This window comes from Gopherus flavomarginatus, chromosome 3 (genome assembly GCF_025201925.1).
Source record: "Gopherus flavomarginatus isolate rGopFla2 chromosome 3, rGopFla2.mat.asm, whole genome shotgun sequence".
In the NCBI taxonomy this organism is placed as follows: Eukaryota; Metazoa; Chordata; order Testudines; family Testudinidae; genus Gopherus; species Gopherus flavomarginatus.
In genome coordinates, this window is record NC_066619.1 from 175,391,648 (window position 1) to 175,414,830 (window position 23,183).

The following is a 23,183-nucleotide window of genomic DNA, read 5'->3' on the forward strand; positions in this document are numbered from 1 at the left end:
GACACTGCATAATCTTAAGTTTTGCCCTCAAGAGCTTAGGTCCTAAAGACAAAACAGGAATGTACCTGAAAGGTGTGGAATGTACTGACAAATTAATGAGAATGAAAATGTGGTGTTTTTAAATATATCCGTGATCTTCAGGCTTGTCTTCAGTGTTTTCTGTACCTGTTTTTGTATGATGGCTTTATTCCTTGCCTGTTTGCTCTGGTCACTTTAGCCCGTGTTCACTTTCTTAATAATTTAATGCCTTTTTAATATAAATATTAACATTTGACTGACTTGTTACTTATAAGCTGTGACTTGTTTTTAACTGTATATTTGTAATAGGTATAATGAATTTTGTTTCGTTATATTTTGTTACTATCCAAATGTCTCTTTGTATGTATTTTTGATGGTTATACTTGCATTTGAGACACCACCTAAATATGAGTAGCACTGGAACTATTATGACTTTATCTGGTATTCTGCTCCAATAATAACTAATTCTAGTACTCTGTCTGCTATGAGTGGCTGTTTTAGGAAAGGCATTTAACTTCCACTTTTAATCTTAACACAGGCTTACAATTTCTCTTTTCCTTATCCCTCTTTTTAGACCCTTTCAATCCTTCCTGTCACAGAGTAGTCCTTAGGTCTCCTCCAATGAGGGAAGATTAATTTAATAATGCATTCTTGGGTGTTGATGTTTTAAGTGTCAAGTTAATGTACTTTGAGAAGGCTCTCTGATGTCTAAATGTCTTTTTGCTAGGGCTTAAATATTGCTGGAATTACATTTTGGTCTGTAATTTCTCATTCTTAGTTTAAACAAATTATTTGAAACGTTAGCAGATCAATTCAGCCTTTTCTATTGTGCCTCTTTCACTGGTTACCAGAAGACTGCAATGTATTTTTCTAATGAATAATCTATTTTAATTATTTAATCTTCAGAATCAAGTCTTAAACTCCCCATTAGATTATTACACTTTATGAAAGTAGGAGAGAAAAAAGCACCCGCTAGAATCCGTGGGGTGAAGTCAGCTGGCATTCATCTTGAACTAGTAGAATTTATTTCAACTTGGACCAGGAAGGGGCAGCAGCTATGACATGGAATGCAAACTCTAACAAGTGACGGAGAGAAGAGTGGACACAGAGCCTGTTATGTAAGGTGTCTTGCAAGAAGGCAGCTGTAATGCATTAAATTCTAACTTCTAAAATTATCAGGTCTCTAACAATTTTTACATTAGCTGCTATATTTCTGAAATGTTCTTAACTGTACCCAGTGTATGGAACTGTGTTAGCACACAAGTGCTGTGCCATTGATCCTCTCAGCGGTCTTCATTCTCCCTTCAGATGTCTCTTCTCTCAAACCTTTTTAAATAATATCTGAAAAAGGGGTCTCAGATGAGTTAGTCTTTTTTTTGTTGCAAAATTCAAGCTTTTCATGTTCTGTAGGGTGGTGTGTACTTGGAGCACAATTCAGTGTTTGAAATTACACATGATCCACACTTATAAATGTGTGTGCTCAAATACAGTAGTACAAAAATATTTAAGCAAAAACTAGTGTTAAAATTTTGGTTTACTTTCCATCCAAAACCCAAGAAATTCACTTATGGTTCCCAGCATCAACAACGACTTGGCCATTTTGCGCAAATATAATTAGCAATTAACTTTTACAGTACAGTGATGGAAAATATTTCTTGTCTTGAAACCACTGAGTTGCTTTCATATGCACATGGAATATTGGGGGAAATGGCTGCCTCTGTATTGTCATTTCTTTCCCTCCTTATTACTACTTAATACAAAGTTACTGTAAAACTTCTAAGCCAAAAATTTAGCAGAAACTCTTAGTAAATGCTGAATTTGTGTTTTAAAATCTGTCATGATCATAACTGAGGGTGTGTTTTTTTTTTTTTTTTTCACTGTCCCAACTATCTTGCCATGTTCATAACTTTCCCTACTGGGTCAAATTACTTGTACTGCTACTTAGAGCACTGTGAGGTGCAGTGTATTCAACAGGAACAGTAGAGTGTAATTAATCCTTAATTAGTGCTTTAAAATGCTGTACATTTAATCCTTAATATGGCTATCACAAGTTTCTAGATTTGAAAACTGAGATACAGAGGTGGTTTGCCCAAAGCTACCCAGGAAGTCCATGGCAGATCCAGACAGAGAACCAGATTCTTAGTCTTATGCTTTTATTACAAGACTAATACTTCCCTCTAGTAGTAGTACATCCAAGTTCTGAACCAAGACTGGTCAGTCATTTATTCCTTTCCAGCTGGGTCTGAGATCTCTGTAGATGAGTCAGCTGCTTGGAAATACTGTTCATATTTCTCAGAACTGTCCCTGTAAACTGAAAAAAGGTATCATTAGCTGTCTCAAGATGGAGGTAGATCTATTCCTTATCAAATGGAATCTACGCTAGGAATTTTTTGAGGAATCCTAATGGAGTATCCTTAAATATGCCTTCCAAACAAAGAAGAGGAGACTAAGACTAAAGGGAACTAGAGAGAACAAGCAGAGTGACACAATTAAGGGATCGAAAGAGTAAACAGGGCCCCTCGTTTTCTGTAGACATATTACTACAGAATGGTGCTTCATTTTAATTTTTAAAAAACTGCCAGGTCTTATGATTGTAAAGAGAACCTTAAAGTGCATCAAATGTAAACATTATCTTCCTTAGTCAGAGGTGAGGTGCTCCTATTCAGCTCAATGAAATATTAACTTTCAAAGCCTAATATTGAAACTATTTATTTCACTGACAGGTTGAAAGGTTCTGCCAGAATATTTGCCCACTGCTGCTGTAAGCAGTGGTAGGTATTGGGGCAGCTGATCACTGACCTGAGGAGGAAATTTTGTCCCTTGTCCTCTTCTCCCCCCTACTCCCAAATCAGTCTGTCTTGGTCTCTTCCACCCCCCTTGCCTCAAAGGATGAGAGGAAAGATCAGATGTTTGCCTTTCCTAATGTGAAAAACGTCAATTTTTTCTTGACTGCCATAACCCAAATGGCCTCACGCTTTTCCAGATTCCAAGTGCCATCATGATTTTTTTGGTTGTCTGTAGGAGGAGGTGCTTAGAGATGCCTATCGCTATTATCTAAAAGCCAACATGGAATTTTTCAACTACCCAAATGCAAAATACCTCTGTCTTTTCATTGACAGCTTCTTTGATGTAGCTGTAACATAAACGAACAACGCATGACATTTGAGAATACCGTAAAATAGAATTCAGTATTACTATAAACATTTTGAAAACTAGTGTTAGAGGGCTTTCCCTTCACCCTTCCACTTCCCTGGTTCTTGTCATGCACAGCAAACAAAAAGACCAGAAGTCCGAAGTGCAGACAATGCAATGTTTATTGGGGTTAGTTTCCAAGCAAGCATGTTCTGAAGTCCTTTACACCAGTCAGGCTTATTTCTATATGTCGATAATCTGTTCCCTAGTGTTCCTTTCCCAACTCTGATGCTGCAGAGCCTTTACCCCTTGTCCCTGTTCCCGTCCCCCCCCCTTAACGAAGGTGATTCCAGTTTCCCTTCCGCTTCCTGTTCGACCCTAGTTTTTATAATAATCTCTTCTATACCTTAACCAATCAATCCTAATGTCTTATTGTAACATAATTCTCTTGAGCAATTATATCCCACTATCCTAATTAACTTAGACCTAGCAAAATTAATTATACAGCAGACAGAAGCAATTAGAGAACCAGAAAGATGAACAATAGAAAACTAAAACAATACAGAAATGAGGGTTCATAACAATGGTGGTTAAGTGATTTCTTGCCAGACAGGATGCTATCAAACTAAGTTTTCTTTAAACATCTTAATATCTGTTTCTTTATCTGGTGGTGATGGGAACTATCGAGACAGGATCATCTTCCTAGCAGCCCAATACCACCTTACTTCAGAGTGACTGGTTTGGATATGACCCTACATTTCACAGCTTATGGCTGCCCCTGATGCTTAGCCAAAGGCCTTAGCCTAAGAACAAGGCCTCAGACTATCCTCGTGAGAGAAGGCCCATACACAGGCGGACTGATTTTTTTTTTATTCTTTGTTTTTATACCCCTGTAACTCGCTAAGTGAGAAACAAATACACCTAAGTTCTGTATTCTAACAACTAGGCTGATTATATTAAATGTGAAAATGAACTTAAATTTTTGACACTGACTCTTGTGCCGAATTCTCAGGTTCTTGCTGGAGCACTTCTGAAATCAGTTGGCCGTGCTGCACAATTTAGTTCTAGCTTGCCACACAAGTAGTAGGGCTAAGAGGGATGAAAAATGCATCTTCCCAAATGAGGGAATGAAGGCGCACAAGGAGTGTTAACCTAATCAGGCTTTTGAAGTTTAATGTTTGTGTAGCAGTTGAAATGTGATGTGCTATACGATGCTTTCTGCACAGGAATTTTTACCCATTAAATCTGTTTAAAATCAAGACATGTTTTATCTAATCACAGTAGGCCAGCCAGAACCATGGTCCTTCAGGCTGTTGAGGCTACTTATATGCTGACAAGGAAAATCATTTTTAACCAGTATCTAAAACCATTTTCTTAATGGGTAAAATGGGTACCTCCATATTGGAGTAAATACCCATGGTGGGTGTGACTTGAGGAGTAAAGAGTCCTGAAACTCAAATGTTATAACTTTCAAACTCTTAGTATTAGCTAAGCTATAGATACGCACAATCTTTCTACATATACACTTTGCTTTGAACTTTGCTTTGTCCTCCGCTTCATTTTTGTTAGATGGGATTTCTTTCACTGGCAGTCAGGTGTTTCTACTTCTAGCTTAAGTATTTGCATTTTTTACTAGATTTATTAGAAAATCCCTCTTACACTAAAAGAGAGATCTCATGTCTCAGTTTTTAGTCTGAACTTACTGCTCTGAAGACCTCCAGTATCTTTCTTTTGTAACTCTCCCTGGTCTATGGAATTTGCTTCTTACAACCTTTGTGAAGCTGCAGTGCAAACCTCAATTTTTTCTACCTCCAGTACAATCTCACTTATATTTGTGTGTGTTTTTACAAACTAAAGAGCCCGCCTAGGGCTCTAGGTGCTGTTGGCAGTTTTTGGTAAAAGAACATAACATATCAACAGATCTGTTGCTTCTCCCAGATCAAATTGGATAGTCCAGTGACAGTGTAAATATTAATGTATCTCAGTTGTTAAATGCCATATGATTGCTTCTACTCAACTGAAGATGAGTCATCTGTTATGACACTTCTAGTATTTAGAGGAGTTCTCCAGTGGATCTCAACAGATTTTAGCTAGACATTGAGAAAAGTGACCATTCTCATGTACATGGATGTAATCTCATTTCTCATCCACACGTCTTTTTAGAGGAATTGAGACTACACATTGAACCTAGGGCAAGGGTGTGAACTATGGCCCAGGGGCCACATCCGGCCTTGCAGACATTTTAATATGCTCTCAGGCTCCAGCTGGGGAGCAGGGTCAGGGGCTTGCCCTGCTCTGCATGGCTCTGAGAAGCTGTGGCATGTCCCCCCTCCAGCTCCTAAGTGTAGGGGCAGCCAAGGGGCTCTGCATGCTGCCCCCACCACAAGCGCCACCGCCACAGCTCCCATTGGTCAGAAACCATGGCCAATGAGAGCTGCAGGGGGTGGTGCCTGCGGACAGGGCAGTGTGCAGAACCATCTGGCCACGCCTTCTCATAGGAGCCAGAGGCGGGACATATGCCGCTGCTTCTGGGAGCCTGCCCGGAACCTGCACCCTCAACCCCCAATTTTGTGAGCATTCATGACCCACCATACAATTTCCATGCCCAGATGTGGCCCTCGGGCCAAAAAGTTTGCCCACCCCAACCTAGGGCATTCTCTCTCCTTTCCCTAGTATCATTTCAAGAATTAAAATGAAACCACTTCTCATCCTGTTGGGAATGTTCTTAGAGAATCACCCTGTAACAACATAGGGATCTTATCAATATTATGATGTACCAGAAAATGACCTAAAATCTCATAAAATTGAAGAATCTCTGCCATTTAATAGAAAAACATGCACAAATTGAGTAATTAAAGACATTTCACATGGGATTTATCTTGATTTCTTTGGAAAGAACAGCTGCCCCTATGTCTGAATAGCAGTAGAAAAATTGACCATAATACTATTAATTTCATTCTGCCATTGCTTATAGACTCATAGACTCATAGGTCAGAAGGGACCAATCTGATCATCTAGTCTGACCTCCTGCACAAGGCAGGCCACAGAACCCCACCCATCCAATTTTATACAACCCCTATCCCAGGACCGAGTTATTGAAATCCTCAAAAATGGTTTGAAGACCTCAAGCTGCAGAGACACCACCAGCAAGCGACCCGTGCCCCACGCTGCAGGGGAAGGCGAAAAACCTCCAGGGCACCTGCCAATCCGCTCTGGAGGAAAATTCCTTCCCGACCCCAAATATGGCGATCAGCTAAACCCTGAGCATGTGGGCAAGAGTCACCAGCCAGCACCCAAGAAGGAGTTCTCCGCAGCAACTCAGTACCCATCGCATGCAACATCTCCCCGCAGACCATTGAGCAGACCTGTCTGGTGGTAATTCAAGATCAATTGCCCAAATTGACGATCCTATCATAACATCCCCTCCATATACTTATCAAGCTTTGTCTTAAAGCCAGGAAAGTCTTTTGCCCCTACTACTTCCCTCGGAAGGCTATTCCAGAACTTCACTCCCCTAATGGTCAGAAACCTTCGTCTAATTTCAAGTCTAAACTTCCTAATATCCAGTTTATACCCATTCGTCCTCGTGGCTACATTAGTACTAAACTTAAATAATTCCTCTCCCTCCCTAACGTTAACCCCCTTGATATATTTATATAGGGCGAGCATATCCCCCCTCAGCCTTCTTTTGGCCAGGCTAAACAAGCCAAGCTCTTTGAGTCTCCTTTCATAAGGCAGTTTTTCCATTCCTCGGATCATCCTCGTAGCCCGTCTCTGAACCTGTTCCAGTTTGAATTCATCCTTCTTGAACATGGGACACCAGAACTGCACACAGTATTCCAGATGGGGTCTCACCAACGCCGTATACAACGGTACTAACACCTCCTTATCCTTGCAGGAAATACCCCGCCTGATGCATCCCAAAATCGCATTTGCTTTTTTAACAGCCGTATCACATTGGCGACTCATAGTCATCCTGCTATCAACCAGTACCCCAAGGTCCTTCTCTTCCTCCGTCGCTTCCAACTGATGCGCCCCCAACGTATATCCAAAATTCTTATGTTCTCAGAACTGCAGGAGAAACATTGCAATACAAAATGTTTGAGGTCTCCAACTGTAAATTCAGGCCTTGTTGATCCATAACTTGTGTGATTTGTTGCAAAAGCAAACAAATACAGGCCCATTTAGATTGACTTACAGATGCCACACTTACCTTTCTAGTTACAATGGCAAAGTACCATAAATAAAAGAGAGCAGAATATTCCAGTCTAGCCAGTATAACATGTCCTGATTTAGAGTGAAGTCATAGAATCTATTGTAAAAGAATGGGAAGGGGTGGTATAGAGTGAAGTTGTCTGCTGCTGTTTTTGTTAAAGTGCCTAGACTGCAATTGATTGCTATGCTTTACATTAGCTCTATAGATGGTCTGAACTAAGCCTTGACATTAACACCTCAGATTAAATTAAATGTTTAGGAGGGAAGGAGGTCAACTTTGGTTACCTCTGTTTTGCTATATGCAGTGTTGATGTAGCTGTGTCCCTCCCAGGATATTAGTGACAAGGTGTGTGATGCAATATATTTTCATGGACCAACTTCTGTTGGTGAGAGAAACTTTTGAACTTCCACAGAGCTCTTCTAGGTTATTTTCCCAGACCTGAAGAAGAGCTTTGTGGAGGCTCAAAAGCTTCTCTTTTTCCCCCAGCAACAGAAGTTGGTCTAATAAAAGATAATACCTCATCAATGCTGTATCTGTTTTGCTGAACAGTTTTTTGCAATGTTGAAGGAAAAATTACAAAGTGAACTGGTTTATGTTGTCAGGACTTTCTACTGGAGCAGAAAAATAATTACTACTTATAAGAGTATTTTTTGAAGAAACTTTTGAGAGGTGAGGCAGTAGAGAAAAATAGGTTAACTTTTTTGTGTGCCTTCCAATAACTGCTGTCCTACATAGTGATACTCTTGTTTGACTGAAGGGACAGGAAAATTGAAATCTCCTTTAATGCCATATTGACCTGCATTTTTCTCTTTTGCTGTTAAAGTATTAGCAAGTGGTGAGTTTGCTAAAACCATAACTGGTCAAAAGTGTTTTTATTTCAAGTGTTTGTAAACTCACCACAGACCAAGATGAATGTGAAAGCTACTTCAGCTATAAAGGTGTTAAGCTGCATCATCAAAATTTCCATATGTCTGTGCATCACAATACTCAAGTCTAAGTTTCTTAAACCTTCGACATATAGCAGAGTGTTTGGTTTTAGTAACTTGTAAGTGAAATGCATGTGATTTCTAACACTAATCCATTATAGAAAGCGGGGCTAGTTTCCTTTCCTTGCACTCATGACTTCTTGATGTCTTAAGAGGTTAGCTGTGAAGAATTCTTTTTAAAATCCCTCTGCAATCTTTTAGTATACTAAGAAGAATAAGTAAACTGACTTACTTTTGACTACATAAATGGCAGTTAACACTCCCTTTTCAATGAAATTCAAGACAATTGCTATTTTAACTGAGAAATCTGAGATTGAGACTTCTGGTTTTACTGTATTGATTTCACAACTGCTATGACTGGACAAATCTTTCATTCTAAATCTCTATTTTCATTCCCTTTTGTGAAGCCACTCGAGAAACCATGTCTGTTCAGATTTCTCAGAATTTTAAGAACATACTCGAGTGAAATTGTTACATAATGTTAATTGCATTTATTAAAAGCATGTTGTATTCCTTTTGTAATCTTTGTTCTCTAAAAGGTGAACTGAAAAAAGACTGATCTATTGGTGGGCCTCTTTATATATTGTACATATTATATATAAAAATAATATAAAATCGCTAACACCATATGTAGGATCTGTCTTACATCGAAGTGAAAGAGGAAATGAAACAACTGTGCTGCTGTTTGTCCAGAACACAAATGATAAATTTCAGATTTTTTGCAAGTGTGAAGACATTTTACCTGTTCCTTTGCCTCTTGTGATATTAAGTATTTTTAAGGAAGGAAATCCTAAACATTTGTTGGGCTTCATTTAATTCTTCATGCTATTTCTCCCCCTTCCCCCCCCCCCCCCCCCCCCCCCCCCCCGCATTGAGGTATCTAAAAGCTACAAGTAGTAATTCTGTTCTTACTGTTGACTTTCCAAGTATCAGCACTCAATTTACTTACTAACTTAAATTGCCAGTGCTAGCAGGTCTTGTTACTCTTTAGTGAAAACATTGGTAATACCAACCACAACTGCTCCTGTTGATAGGTTTGCCAAATCATTCTCTTTATCCAGGAAAAACAATGTAAGGATTTTCTGTACCTCCAGTTGAACAGTGGCTAAGGCACTTCACTCACTCTCTCTGAACACAATGTTTTCTATTTAGGAACTTAGTGACTTAGCCCGTGACCCTCCAGCACAGTGTTCTGCAGGTCCAGTTGGAGATGATAGTAAGTAGTATTAAATTTTAATGTTATGTTTTCATTTTAATTCAAAAAGTATATAATGTCTAAGTAATAACACTAACACTAACTTTTTCCTTTTTAGTGTTCCATTGGCAAGCCACAATTATGGGACCTGTAAGTATTCTGACTCCCATGAATGTTAATACTAACTTGAAATCATAGTTCTTGTTGAATAAGAATTGTCTTTGGATTTCTCTAGTCTTTTTTAATGTAGACATTCTCAAAAATGCCAGTTTGAGAACAGAGTGAGGGAAAGTGAGTTTTGAGTTATGCAGATTCCTCATTGTTGGCGTGTCACTTCCATAACATGACATGTACCTGAATTCAGATGTCCTGCATAGCAATGCAAGGTGTTGTCATGAAAAGTTTTCTGAAGTGCAAAGTGTTCTGAGTGCTTATTATGCATTTTTAAATTTGAATGTGATTTGTATAACGTGACTAGGAAGAAGGTCTAAAGCCCCTTGCCATTATTGAGGATTAAGAGCATTACAAGTTAGACTTCTTAGTACTTCAGTTAACCAAGTAGTTGAAGGTTCTAGGAAACCACACTGGCCATTTGATATGCTTTAGTATTTCAAACAAACTTTATCAAATTTTTTTAAGACATGCATATTTGGATTAAAGCTATTCAAAAAAATACCCTAAGTAGTCTTCCAGGAAGCTGTGGCTAGTTACCTTATAACAAAGTTTTCCCTTCAGTAAAAATAGTACACTGGGGTGCATGTTTTGTATTTGGGATCTGAAAACAGCTTTTTGTATAATGAAGAGAATTATATTAATGTGCATTTCTCCTCCTAAAGAGATTTTTTAAAGATATTAATGTTCCATATCTAGAACTACTCCAGACTTGCTTAGTTTACAGATGGAGTGATATAATTGCCAAGTGTGCGTACTCAGCCTGGGATCTGAACATTGGATTAGATTCTCTCTGTTATGCATAATGAGCAATAAGATTCTGCAGGCCAAAATCAGGTCTTGGTTACACCTGTACAACCTCACTGAAGGCTGATGGGGTTGCACGTATGTAACTGAAGGCTTGTTTCATCTGCAGTCTCACTGTTAATGAGGTATGAGAAGGCACTAAGTCATTTTCAGATTCCAGGCTCTGTCAGGACTGGCAGTTCATTCAAAATTTAAAAATCTGAGCAAACTGAATCAAGTGCCAATAAACATGGAACCCCTTCAGTGACACTTTTAGGCCATGTCTAAATTCCAGCTTCTGTGGTAGCATAACTAAAGTGTCATAGTTATGCTGTTGTAACCCTGGGTTATAGATGCAGACTACAGTGACAGAAGGAATTTTTCTGTCACTGTAGGAACTTCACTTACCTGAGTGACAGCAGCTGGGTCTACAGCAAGGGTTAGGTTGACATAGCTGTGGGGCTCCAGGGTGTGGATTTGTCACATCCCTGAGTGACATAGCTATATTGACCTGAATTAAGTGTAGATTAGGCCTTAGTCATGTTAGAGTAGAACTTAATTATCAGAGCAGTGTTAATGTACTACTTTGATCTTACACATGTCCAAATCTGGTTTAGATATTCTATTGATACCAGTTAGTGCAGAGCTTCTTTTGGGTGTCAAACTGAAGAATCCTTGTATCTTCAATTCAAAGTTAAAATGCTGGATTTGTCCTTATAGCTTGTTATCCCTTTGCATGCAACAAAGTATGCACTCCAGAGAGACCAGAATGTTTGCTTAATAGCTATACTAATACTTTTGGAAGTTTACTTCAAGTATGGAATGAGCTCCATTGTATGTCATTGAGTTATACTTACATGATTGACTGCATGGTCACAACTCTCAAAGTATAGTCGGACTTCAAATTCAGAAATTTTCTTTTCTACCTCTTCTGCTCATTCAGTGTTTATCCTCTTTTTCTCACTTAATCTTTATGCTATCAAGCAAGAGGCTTTTATTAGTTATGCCCTTTGGAATAGCATGAGCACATACTTTAGAGCAGAATTTTAGCTAGAATTTTATCCTAGCTTTAGGATAATAGCTTAGTGGTCCACTGGTGTAGGCCTCATACCTTAATGACAGGGTAGTCATCGATAGTGCAGATAGATGACTTAACATATTCCACATCTGAGATCCACTACTGACACAGAAGTCTAATAGTAAGGATTGAGTTCTCATTGTCAGAGACATGTTAGGAAGCTTTCATAGTTCTTTTCTACACTTGTTCTAACCAGTTCTGTGACTTCACTTTAACTACTAAGACTTGCTTCCAGCATGTATACAGTAAAAGAGTTGAAGTACTTCTTGAACTTCTCATTTGCCAATATAGCAGTTTTTCAGTGACTGCTGCATGATGCACTTAATCTCTGCCAAGGCTGTCTCATTGAAGTGTCAACTCTAGCATGACATTTTTGCCCCTTGACTTATCTGTTGGCTTTTAACTACATTGCTTCATTTGCAAATATTAAAGAATATATAAACTAAAGGAATAGGATGTGGCTAGTCTGTATATAAACAAGAGATTGGCCTTAAAGGATATAACATTTTAAAAAATAGATCAACAGAATAAAGCCATCTTCCAGTATTCCTGTAGACCAAGTATGTGAAACCCATTGTGACAAGGATCAAACTACCCTTTTTTGCTCAGTCCTGAGGCCAAGAGGGGGGGGGAGGGCTTAAGCAATAAGAGAGAACTACAAAATCGCAGAATGTGCTTCTTTAGCCAGCAAAGTTAAATATTGCACTTAAAGACTTTTTAATAAAGCTTATACTTTTTCTAAAACTTCCTCTTTTGTATGTGCTTCTCTCCTTCCTGTTCTTCCTCCCTCTTCCCCCTCCCCCCCCACAAATGATAAGTCACTGGCTCAGTCTCCACCTTTTGAGAGTGTTCTCTGTTGCTGTACGTTGGGTGGTAATTCCACCACCACTTGAACCTGAGAATTTCCCCCCCTTGAGGTTATCATTATGATTGCCTTTTCCCTGAGCAGGGGAAGAAAATACATTTCCAGGAACCTGGTTATGTGTAACCCAGAGGCAGGGATCCAGGCATGTGGTGAGAGAAAGGACTGGAAAGCTAAGCAGTGGTGATGGCGGGGACAGAATGTGCAGAAGGCTGGAAAGGACTGCAACTGGTCTACAAAAAACTGCTACAAGGGCAGGGGGAGTAGGGATCAGTTGCTTGTGGCTAGCCAGGCACGTAGTCCCTCCTAAACTCCTCTCATTCCAGCTTTCTCCTGACTCTCTGAGCTGCTGCAGTTTGGATACATCTGAAATTGCAAAGGGGACTGCAGGGTGGAAGAAGCTGTCAGAACCAGATCTGGCCTGCATGTAACACTTGCTTTAAACTAAGCCTTTACAGAATACAGTTGTTTTAGGAGGAAATTCGTTGCCAGTGACCAATTGCTGCAGTCAGTTATCTCTTTCCCCCAATATTAAGCCCAGGTATCATCAAAATTCAGTGCTTACATTGTGGATTAAACATCTTATTTGTGTTTTAAGTGAATGATTTGCCTTGCTAATTGAGTAGTGTATCTCCTTGCAAAAGTTAATTCAGGCGTATAATTACAGTGGACATGTTTCTTCGACAGAATGACAGTCCATATCAAGGCGGCGTATTCTTCTTGACAATTCACTTTCCTACAGACTACCCTTTCAAACCACCTAAGGCAAGTAGTCTTTTCTTTGTGAGACTAATGCTTTTTAATGAACCGAGCTTAGGAACGGAAATCGGGAACATCTGAATTCTAATAGCAGCCCTGCTTCACTTGAGCTTTTTTTGTCTTGAACAAATCATTTTAACTTCTCCACTGCCAGACAAGTGGAGATGATACTTAACCATATGAAGTGTTGATAACTCATGTTTGTACAGTGGTGAGGAAAAGTAGCATGTAAGTGCTGAGTATCTGATTCAAATGTTTGGTGTTCAGGAGCCACAACACATATTTCAGTAAGTCTGGTGCACCTTATCTGTACTTGTGTGTAACTCTTAATTACGCTATTTAGCATATGTGAAACAAATACTTTATCTATTTTTTGTTATAGGTTGCATTTACAACAAGAATCTATCATCCAAATATTAACAGTAATGGCAGCATTTGTCTCGATATTCTAAGATCACAGTGGTCTCCTGCTTTAACTATTTCTAAAGGTGAAGAAAACATTACAATTTCCATCATCCTTTTGTTACTGTGATTTTTTTGCTTAGTTTTCTTGGCATTCCATTAATCTCCAATTATACTGTAGCCTGCGAAGGGCATCTTGCATATGTGGTAATGATTACATTGTTGTATGCTTATTTATTTCATCTTTGTTTTAAAAAACAAAACAGTGTGCAGTTTTACTTTAGCTATTGCTAAACCTTTTTCTACTCACCAACATGAACCAGTGCAGTTGAATCCCTATATGGATTCTTCTATTAGAGTGGCTTATTTCAGTTTTAAACTATTCCTAAATGAAGATAATCTGAAATTAACCTGGTTTTAAACCAAAATAAGTGTCTACACAACCTTTTGCATTGATTTAAGTAGGTCAGTCTAAAATTGTAACTTGTTGGTGCATGTGTGCTCATAGAAAACTCCCAGTTTTAGATTGTGATCAGTCTAATGCTTGGCAGTTAATTGCTAGCTGTTAATATGGAGTACTAATTTCCATATATGAATTTAGTAATCATATTTTAGACTGTGATCAGTATTGCTTTATGGCTTTTTCCCTTCCATTTCCTGTAAATGTGAATATTCTCATTAAATCTAGTGAATTCAACTCTTGAAACTAATTGACTTCAAGAAAAGCTCACCAGAGCTCACTTCCCTTTTTTGGTTTGGTAGATCCCCCTGAGATAGTTGCACTAGTCAGAATAAGCAAAGGGTTCTTTTATCTATAGAACTACTGATTCCTGCCTATTCATGGAGCAAGAACCAAGCTTGTGTCTGAATTTGGATCTGCATGTTGCGTTGACACTATACCCCCAGCTTGCTTGTTCTGAATTTTACAGTTTTAAAAAACACTGATGGGAAATGAAGAATGTAAAAAATAAGTTGCTTCAAACAGTATTTCTCCATAGTAGTCTTACTTTAGTGTTTCCTTTTATCTTATCAGTATGTATCTAGTTTGATCAGCCTAGAATATTACTGTATTATTACTATTGCAGAGAAGAAATCCTATCTGATTCAAATCTGTGTATCAGAGACTTCTAGCTGTGAAAGAGCTGATCAGCTATATAACATGGCTCAGTAGATTGCCACTCTGTAACGTTATAGTTTGGACAGCGTTACCTTTCTCTTTGTATATTTGTGGGATGGTGGGAACTGCTAGAGTCAGAGGAGCTCAGGGACAAACAAAAGGGGGTGGGGGGTAGTTAAACACCTTTATAAATATATTTTAATGATTGTGAGCCACACATTTAGAGTTGGGCTATGTAATTTGCCTCTAAACTTACACAGCATGCATCATAAACAGAAGACTAATGAATCTTTTCTTTATAGCATACTGAGGTTGTCCTAACAAAGCAAATTAACTGTATTTCCATTGTATTTAGCTGAGATCTTTGTTCAGATTTGACTGTTGAGCAATCTTTTCGGTTATTTTGCAGTTCTCTTATCCATTTGTTCACTGTTATGTGATCCAAATCCAGATGACCCCCTAGTGCCAGAGATTGCACGTATCTATAAAACAGACAGAGACAAGTAAGTACAGAATTATATAAGGATAATTTACTAATATACTGTGAAACATACTCTTCTTGTGTAAGAAAACAGTGGGAGGGAATGAATGAGATACTTGTGATCTCTCCCTCTTAGACTGAATTTGTGGCATAGGAAGAAGTAATTGGTTATGGAAACATGCAACTATGAAGAAATGTGTGCTATCTTTGAAGCTGCAGGGAGGTGTTTCACTAACGTTGTAGTGATTTGTATTTGAAAGTTTATCTAAAATTATTGGTTTACTCTAAGCAGTCTCATGTGAGACACTCTGAAATAGTATCAGTTCATATAAAGCCTCTAAAGTTTGAGGAGAGAAATTACCCTTGTAAATACTCTAGTGCCTTCTTTTGATAACTGCATACTTTTTCCATTTTGACGCTTCCCATTGGATAAAGGTGTGGTGTTCTATCTGTGTAGAAACTGTTTTGTCTCAAGCATGGTTTTTACAGTTGTACTCAGATAGAACTCAGTGAAATAGCTGTTGAAGTTTGTATATTAATATTAAATATACTTGTCCAATTAGGTACAATAGGTTAGCAAGAGAGTGGACAGAGAAATACGCTATGCTGTAGGGTAAGAATGTTTGCACTTGACGGTGCATTTAACAAAATGGAGACGGTCAGCACTTGAGTGCTGCATGCTTTAAGACACTGGATTAACTAACAAAGATAATGGATTTATCAGTTATTGAACCTGAATATTTAACAGCTTGATCTGTGATTAGTGTGAAATGTATTTGCCAATTACTATATCTCACAAATAGATAATATTCTTGCATGGCAAAACAAACGTAGTGGTGGTAGTAAGAAACAGATTTTTTTGAATTGTTGAGGTTCTGAGAGATCTTGTACCTCTCTCCTGGTAAGTATTTAACCAAATTTTGTAGAGACTGGGGGTGGAGGGAACTGGTCTGTGTAGTCAAACCACCATGTATAAATAAAAATCTAGGTGGTCCAAATTCAGACGGTGTGTACAGGCAAAATTGAATGTGCTTAAAAAGGGGAAAAGTACTGTTTTTGGTTATTTGGGGGTTTTTTTACTTTGTTTGTATAGTTAGAAATTAACTTTAATACTGACAAGCATGCTGTTAAGAAACTAATTGTATCTGCCCAATTCCTGTAGATTAGTGTGTTGTACAAAAAGTTCATGGCCTATTTTAATAACCTTTTCTAAAAGCAAACACTGGCTGGAATTCATTGTCATTATTTTTCAGTTAAAACCTCTGTGCCTGGGCAGAATACTGGTATGAAAAATGGGTCTTGCATCATTCTCCAACTGAAAAGGAAATTTTGTCAGGACATAACTGAAAATCCACCAATAACATAATTGACTGTAGGGTTCAATATATCATCTCTAATCATAGCATGCAGTATTCTTTAGACTTGGTTCTAAAATCACACTCCAAACAACCTAATATATCTATCAAAAAAGTGAACTTTTAATTTTCACCCCTTTTTACTCCCCCGCCCCATGCAATAATCTTTCATAACATGCTTCTAGCAATTTACCTATCTTTTATGCAATCTAAGTGTGTTTCAAATAGTCTCAAAATGTAGGCTTTTGTTCTAAGTTTCTTGAAGACGTTCTAGTAAGACTTATTTTTCTTCAGTAAAAGATCACATATGAAAGTATAGAAAGAACTGGAACAGCCAGTTGAAAGAAGCAGCAGCAGTGAATTTCTTCAGTAAGAAATTACTGAAAACTTTCTTCTAAAAGTAGTATATTAAATATCACTTTGTGCTTTAACTGGACCTGTTTAATGTGTTTCCTCCTTTATTCACAGATACAACAGAATATCTCGGGAATGGACTCAGAAGTATGCCATGTGATGATACCTTAAAAGTCAAAATAACCTGCATTATAGCTGGAATAAACTTTAAATTACTGTTCCTTTTTTGATTTTCTTATCCGGCTGCTCCCCTATCAGACCTCATCTTTTTATTTTTTTGTTTACCTCCTTCCATTCATGCACATGTTCATCTGAGAAGACTTTAGTTTTTCCAGCTTTGGACAATAACTGCTTTTAGAATCTATAAAGTAGTTACACAAGAACAATTGCCCAACATTCAGAAATTTTTTTTTAAAAGGAGCATGTGTATTATGTGGCCAATGTCTTCATTCTAACTTGGTTATGAGACTAAAACCATTCCTCACTGCTCTAACAGATACTGAAGATATCACCTGAGGGGAGGGGAGATGGATGTTCAATTTTCTCACATCAAAGGAAGTAACATTGCAGTAGCAACATCCATCCTGTTTTAAACCTTCCAGTGTTAGAGATTTGAGGTTTTATTATATGCTTATGCTCATAACTGACGTGGCTGAAGAATTGGTACAGATTCTATAGCATCAGAACAGAAAATGTGATGTATCTTATGCATGTCAATAAAAGAATGACCAGTTCTTGTTCTACAGAGAATGAAAATTTGGAAGTCAAACATCCCTTGTATTCCAAAATAGGGTCTCAGAACATTTTTGTAATTCATTTAAATTTTGTTAGGAGGCTTGGAGCTATTAGTTAATCTGTCTTCCAGAACACTGTTTAATATAGCACTGAATAAATGAAGCAAGTTGTCAATGGATGAGTGATCAACTAATAGCTCTGCTAATAACTGATTTATTTTCTTCAATAAAGTTGCATAAACCAATGAGTTAGCTGCCTGGATTAATCAATATGGGAAACAATCTTTTGTAAAAGCAAAGCTGGTTTTTGTATATACTGTTGGGATTTGCCTCATTGTTTGACATCAAATAATGATGTAAAGTTCAATAGAGTGAATCTTTTGCCATTTTCAGTTATAATACTTGGTCTGTTGCAGGTTGACACATTGATCAGCCTGATGTATGCAGAATTAATAAGCTAACCTAGTAGTGTAGCCTTAGTGAGCTATACTTGGTACTGGGAGCCCAGAGTTCAAGGATGGACTTGGGACCCAGCAGATCTGAAATGGTGTATTGTGGAGGCATTTCCAGATGCACCCTGTTTGCTGACTGAGAAGCTTTTCTTCCTCTTGTATACACGATAGCTGAAAGATCTTAATGTGAGAGTAATAATGGGGCAAAAACTGCAAAATAAAGTACTGTTTTGATGTGGGAGTTGTCATGAGGCTGTGTTGAAGTGACTTTACTATGTGGGATGTTTGTTATCCATTGAAAAGGACTTGTTCTGCCATGCTGCCATTTACATTAATGAATATTTTAATACAACAGACATCTATTTCAGGTGACGAAACTTGAATGAATAAAGAGTCATTGCTATTGGATTTTTAATTTGACAAGAAACATTGTCTTGTGCCATTAGTTTCTTTCCTCTGCAACAAGGGCATTATTAATCCTGCTCTTTTCTTTCCTGTCATCTTCCTCATGAATTTCCTTATTTTTTGTCTCCATTCTTACTGTTCATAGCTTCCCCCCAGTCCTATGCTATCAGTTTGTGCATCTGTGACTTCTCTCTGGCACCACTTTTTGCACTGCTTATAGTTCATGTGCATTCTAATTCCTTGTCTCCACATGGATATGGAAAGTTAGATGTAAAATAAATGTTAAACCTTAACTTTTTTATAAAATATTTGAATATGTAGTTTGGTACATGGTTTTGTTCTGGTTTTAAAATAGAGGTGCAATTGTGATTTCAAATACCATCTAGCTTTCTTAACTATGCTTTCTGGAATATTAGGCAAAGGTGTCATTCCTATCACTAGTTCAGTAACCGGATTCTTGTGGCATTCTTCTGTTTCTACAGGGTGTATTTATGTCAGTTCTTTTGGGATCAGGTGAATTTTTAAAGATGCAATTAAACTTAATGTTAGCTGAGCATTGCAATTTAAGATTGAGCACATTGTCTTACCTCTCACATAATGTTTGTGAACCGATGTTGCTCAGACAGATGTCTTTATTGCTTGAGTGTCTATTTGATATATTTACTACCCCCTCTCCCAGGTACAATGTACTCCTCTTCAAACAAATTATGGGCTTGTTGCAGGAATTAATGGGTGAAGTTTGTAGCTTGTGTTATGCAGGTCAGATTAGTTTGTTAAATTTAGAAAGATGCATCTTTCTATTAATTTTGAGGTTCAGCAAACTCTTGCTTTCTATAAGAGCAGTACCATCTAACTTGAGCAGAAAATCAAGCCAGAAGACTATGAAGTGACCTGATTAGGAAGAGAAAAGTAGAATCCAGTTGAGATAGTGAGGTCACTCTTACCTGCCACAGGGAAAAAAAAGATGCCTTGGTCCTCATTCTACCTGAGTAATTCACCTGCAAAGGCACCTACAAATTGAAGCTGGATTAGGTATGTTAGAGTGAGGAAGCATTGTGCAAAATCAAGATTGGCTAAAATATAGATCCTGTCAGTTCACTGAAATTGAAAATTTCAGGTGTTCAGTGTATTCTCACTCATGGGATGTGCCAGACAGTGCTGCCTGAATTGTGTTCACACTGAATTTACAGTGGCTTTTCTATGGGAATATGTCAACTTCAACTAAACTTAGGATGGAACCTTGCCTCGTTCGCTGCCAGTTTGCCTGTCTAGCTCCTTGGCAACTTCTCCATGAGAGCCAGGGAGCTGCCTTTGTTTCAATATTTCCAGGAAAAAAAAAAAATTCTCATAGCAGGAACATTTTGTGGTGTTTCTAAGACTAAATATTGTGGAATTTCAATTCTCAAAACTTTTTTATGGAGAAAGCTAGGCTTTTGTCTATTGAGATGAAGCTTTTTTCCAGAACCTCAGTTTTTTGCAGAAATTAAATTTTCTCAGCCAGCTCTAAGATTTAAGTCAAGGATATTGTGTATAATAACGGAAGTAGTTCCCATGTTCTGAAGCTACTTTACAATTCAGAGGCTTAAATTGAATAGGAAAAATTAGGATTTTAAGACTTCAGTAATCTAAATTACTTTTCTCTAATACAGCTACCGATTAATCCATTATGTTGTCATGAGATAACAGAAAATATCAAATCAGTACAGGTCAGAATTTTGTCAGTGTTATGACAGCTTGAAGGAAGAAATTGACAACTCAATTTTAGTGTTAAACTCATACAGTAACTTGCTTGATAAGCATAAATAATCTTTAAAGGCCATGCACCTGTCAGTGGGTTTTAGATTAGGCCCTAAACAAATATTACTCAAATGTCCCAAATCTTCTAAACCTGTGTCATTATCAAAGGTGTTTTTGATGTCAGTTACTTTGAATATGAGAAGCAAAAAACAAGTGGAGAATAACTTAGGCTTTTAGTCTTTAAAAGCTTGTCAGGAAGCAAGGGAAGTTGAAAAATCTAGGGTATGTCTACACTGCAAAATTAGGTTGATTTTATACAGTCAATTGTGTCCCCAGTAAGCACATTAAGTCAGCGGATTGCGTCCACAATACTGAGGCTAGTGTCAACTTTCAGAGCGTTGCACTGTGGGTAGCTATCCCGCAGTCTCCACTGCCCATTGGAATTTTGGGTTGAGCTCCAATGCCTGATGGGGCAAAAACATTGTTGCAGGTGGTTTGGGTACCTGTCATCAGCCCCCCCCCCCCCCCACCCCCGCACGAAAGCAGTGGCAAACAATCATTTCTCGCCTTTTTTCCTGGGTTACCTGTGCGGATGACATATCTCGGCAAGCATGGAGCCCACTCAGCTCACCGTCACAGTTTGTCTCCTGGGTGCTGCTGATAGATGTGGTACTACATTGCCGCACAGCAGCAGCTCCTTGCCTTTGCGGTAGCAGACAATGCAATACAACTGCTTGTCGTAGTCTCCTGGGTGCTCCTGGCTGACCTCAGTGAGCTCGGTCGGGGTGCCTGGGCAGACATGCATGCTCCTGGCTGACCTCAGTGAGTGGCGCCTGGACATAAATGGGAGTGACTCCAGGTCATACTCGTCTTTAACTTTTGTCTCATGGAGATTCAGTCTTGCCTGGAATATTGTGAGCTGAAGACTTCTGCCTCAGGCTTCTCTCCCAGCTGGCAGCACCGCACAGTTGCACCTACCCCTTGTTCCCATGGCTCATGAAACCTGGACAGTAGTAAAGAGCAGTTCAACTATAAACTGAGCAAGTGCAGAATGGTGTTAGAATGTGCTTTTGGACATCTAAACACTTCCTGATGCTGTTTGCTGACTAGGCTGTTTGCGATTTAGAACAGCACAGCAAGGCGCGCTGTGCATCAGAGGCTTTGAAAATCAGTTTCATGACAGGCCAGACTTCGATGTGACAGTTGTTTGTCCTTGATGCAAACCCGTCCCCTTTGTTGATTTTAATTCCATGTAAGCCAACCCTTTAAGCCATGTTGTCAGTTGCCCCTCCCTCCGTGAGAGCAACAGCAGACAATCATTTTGCACCTTTTTTCCGTTCAGATGCCATACCATGGCAAGCATGCAGCCTGCTCAGCTGCCGCTGTTGTGTCCTGGGTGCTGCTGGCAGCAGACTGTGCAGTAGGACTACAAACTGTCATGGAATGACTGCTTCCGTTGCCACTCTGCTCTCCTGCAGACACCATGCCATGGCAAGCATGGAGCCCGCTCAGATCACTGTGGCAGTTATGAGCACTGTAAACACCACGAGCATTATCGTGCACTATATGCAGCACCAGAAACTTCAAAAGGAGGCGACGGCAGCGCAGTGACGAGTGTTGAGGACATGGACACAGACTTCCCTCAAAGCACGGGCCCTGGCAATTTGGACATAATGGTGGTAATGGGGCAGGTTCATGCTATGGAACACCGATTCTAGGTCCGGGAAACAAGCACAGACTGGTGGGACCGTGTAGTGTTGCAGTTCTGGGATGATTCCCAGTGGCTGCGAAACTTTTGCATGCACAAGGGCACTTTCATGGAACTTTGACTTGCTTTCCTCTGCCCTGAAGCGCAAGAATGCCAGACGAGAGCAGCCCTCACAGTTCACAAGCGAGTGGAGATAGCTCTCTGGAAGCTTGCAATGCCAGACAGCTACTGGTCAGTCGGGAATCAGTTTGGAGTGGGCAAATCTACTGTGGGGGCTGCTGTGATCCAAGTAGCCAATGTGATCACTGAGCTGCTGCTATCAAGGGTAGTGACTCAGGGAGTCCCATTGCAGCAAAGCCATCTACTATGACCTGCACATTTCCCAAACTGGTGGGTCGATAAATGGAGCGCATATCCCTATCTTGGGATCGGAGTACCAAGGCAGCCAGCACATAAACCGTAAGGGGTATTTTTTCAATGGTGCTGCAAGCACTAGTGGATCACAAGGGATGTTTCACCAGCATCAGTGTGGGATGGCCGGGAAAGGTACATGATGCTCGCATCTTTAGGAACTCTGGTTTGTGTGCATAGCTGCAGCAAGGGACTTACTTTCAGAACCAGAAAATAACAGTTGGGGATGTTGAAATGCCTATAGTTACCCTTGGGGACTCAGCCTATCCCTTAATGCCATGGCTCATGAAACCGTACACAGGCAGTCAGGAGCTGTTCAACTATAGGCTGAGCAAGGCAGAATGGTGGTAGAATGTGCATTTGGATGTTTAAAAGCACACTGGCACAGTTTACTGAGTTAGACCTCAGCGAAATCAATACGCCCATCGTTATTACTGTTTGCTGTGTGCTCCACAGTATCTGTGAGAGTAAGGGGAGAAGTTTATGGATGGGTGGGAGGTTGAGGCAAATGGCCTGGCCGCTGATTACATGCAGCCAGACACCAGCGTGGTTAGAGCACAGCAGGGCCTGCTGCACATCAGAGAAGCTTTGAAAACCAATTTCATGACTGGCCAGGCTACAGTGTGAAAGTTCTGTTTTTCTCCTTGATGAGCCTCCCCCCTTGGTTCACTCTACTTCCCTGGTAAGCTAACCACTCTCCCCTCCCTCCTTCGATCACCGCTTGCAGAGTCAATAAAGTTGTTTCAAATTCATGCATTCTTATTAATTCATCACACAAATGGATGGATAACTGCCAAGGTAGTGCAGGAGAGGTGGAGGGGAGG

At 39.3% G+C, this 23,183-nt stretch overlaps 1 protein-coding gene and 1 long non-coding RNA gene across 3 annotated transcripts in view; one reads left to right on the forward strand and one right to left on the reverse strand.

The window, feature by feature from the left end:
* UBE2D3 (ubiquitin conjugating enzyme E2 D3) overlaps positions 1 to 18,525 on the forward strand; it is a 30,344-nt gene extending 11,819 nt beyond the window's left edge. Inside the window, exons 2-8 of one of the 2 annotated variants that reach the window (XM_050944551.1) lie at positions 9,505 to 9,568; positions 9,666 to 9,697; positions 13,132 to 13,209; positions 13,586 to 13,691; positions 15,132 to 15,225; positions 15,767 to 15,816; positions 17,027 to 18,525. In XM_050944551.1, coding sequence (XP_050800508.1) covers positions 9,505 to 9,568; positions 9,666 to 9,697; positions 13,132 to 13,209; positions 13,586 to 13,691; positions 15,132 to 15,225; positions 15,767 to 15,815 — 423 coding nt within the window. In that variant the 3' untranslated portion in view covers position 15,816; positions 17,027 to 18,525. The remainder of the gene's footprint in view (positions 1 to 9,504; positions 9,569 to 9,665; positions 9,698 to 13,131; positions 13,210 to 13,585; positions 13,692 to 15,131; positions 15,226 to 15,766; positions 15,817 to 17,026) is intronic. The other variant, XM_050944552.1, reaches the window with a different exon arrangement.
* LOC127046909 (uncharacterized) lies at positions 286 to 22,562 on the reverse strand. The gene is made up of 3 exons (XR_007773252.1): positions 20,825 to 22,562; positions 19,448 to 19,513; positions 286 to 2,329 (listed from the first exon to the last, which is right to left on the reverse strand). It is a non-coding gene; the product is annotated as an uncharacterized LOC127046909 (long non-coding RNA).
* Between the last annotated feature and the right edge of the window lie 621 nt (positions 22,563 to 23,183).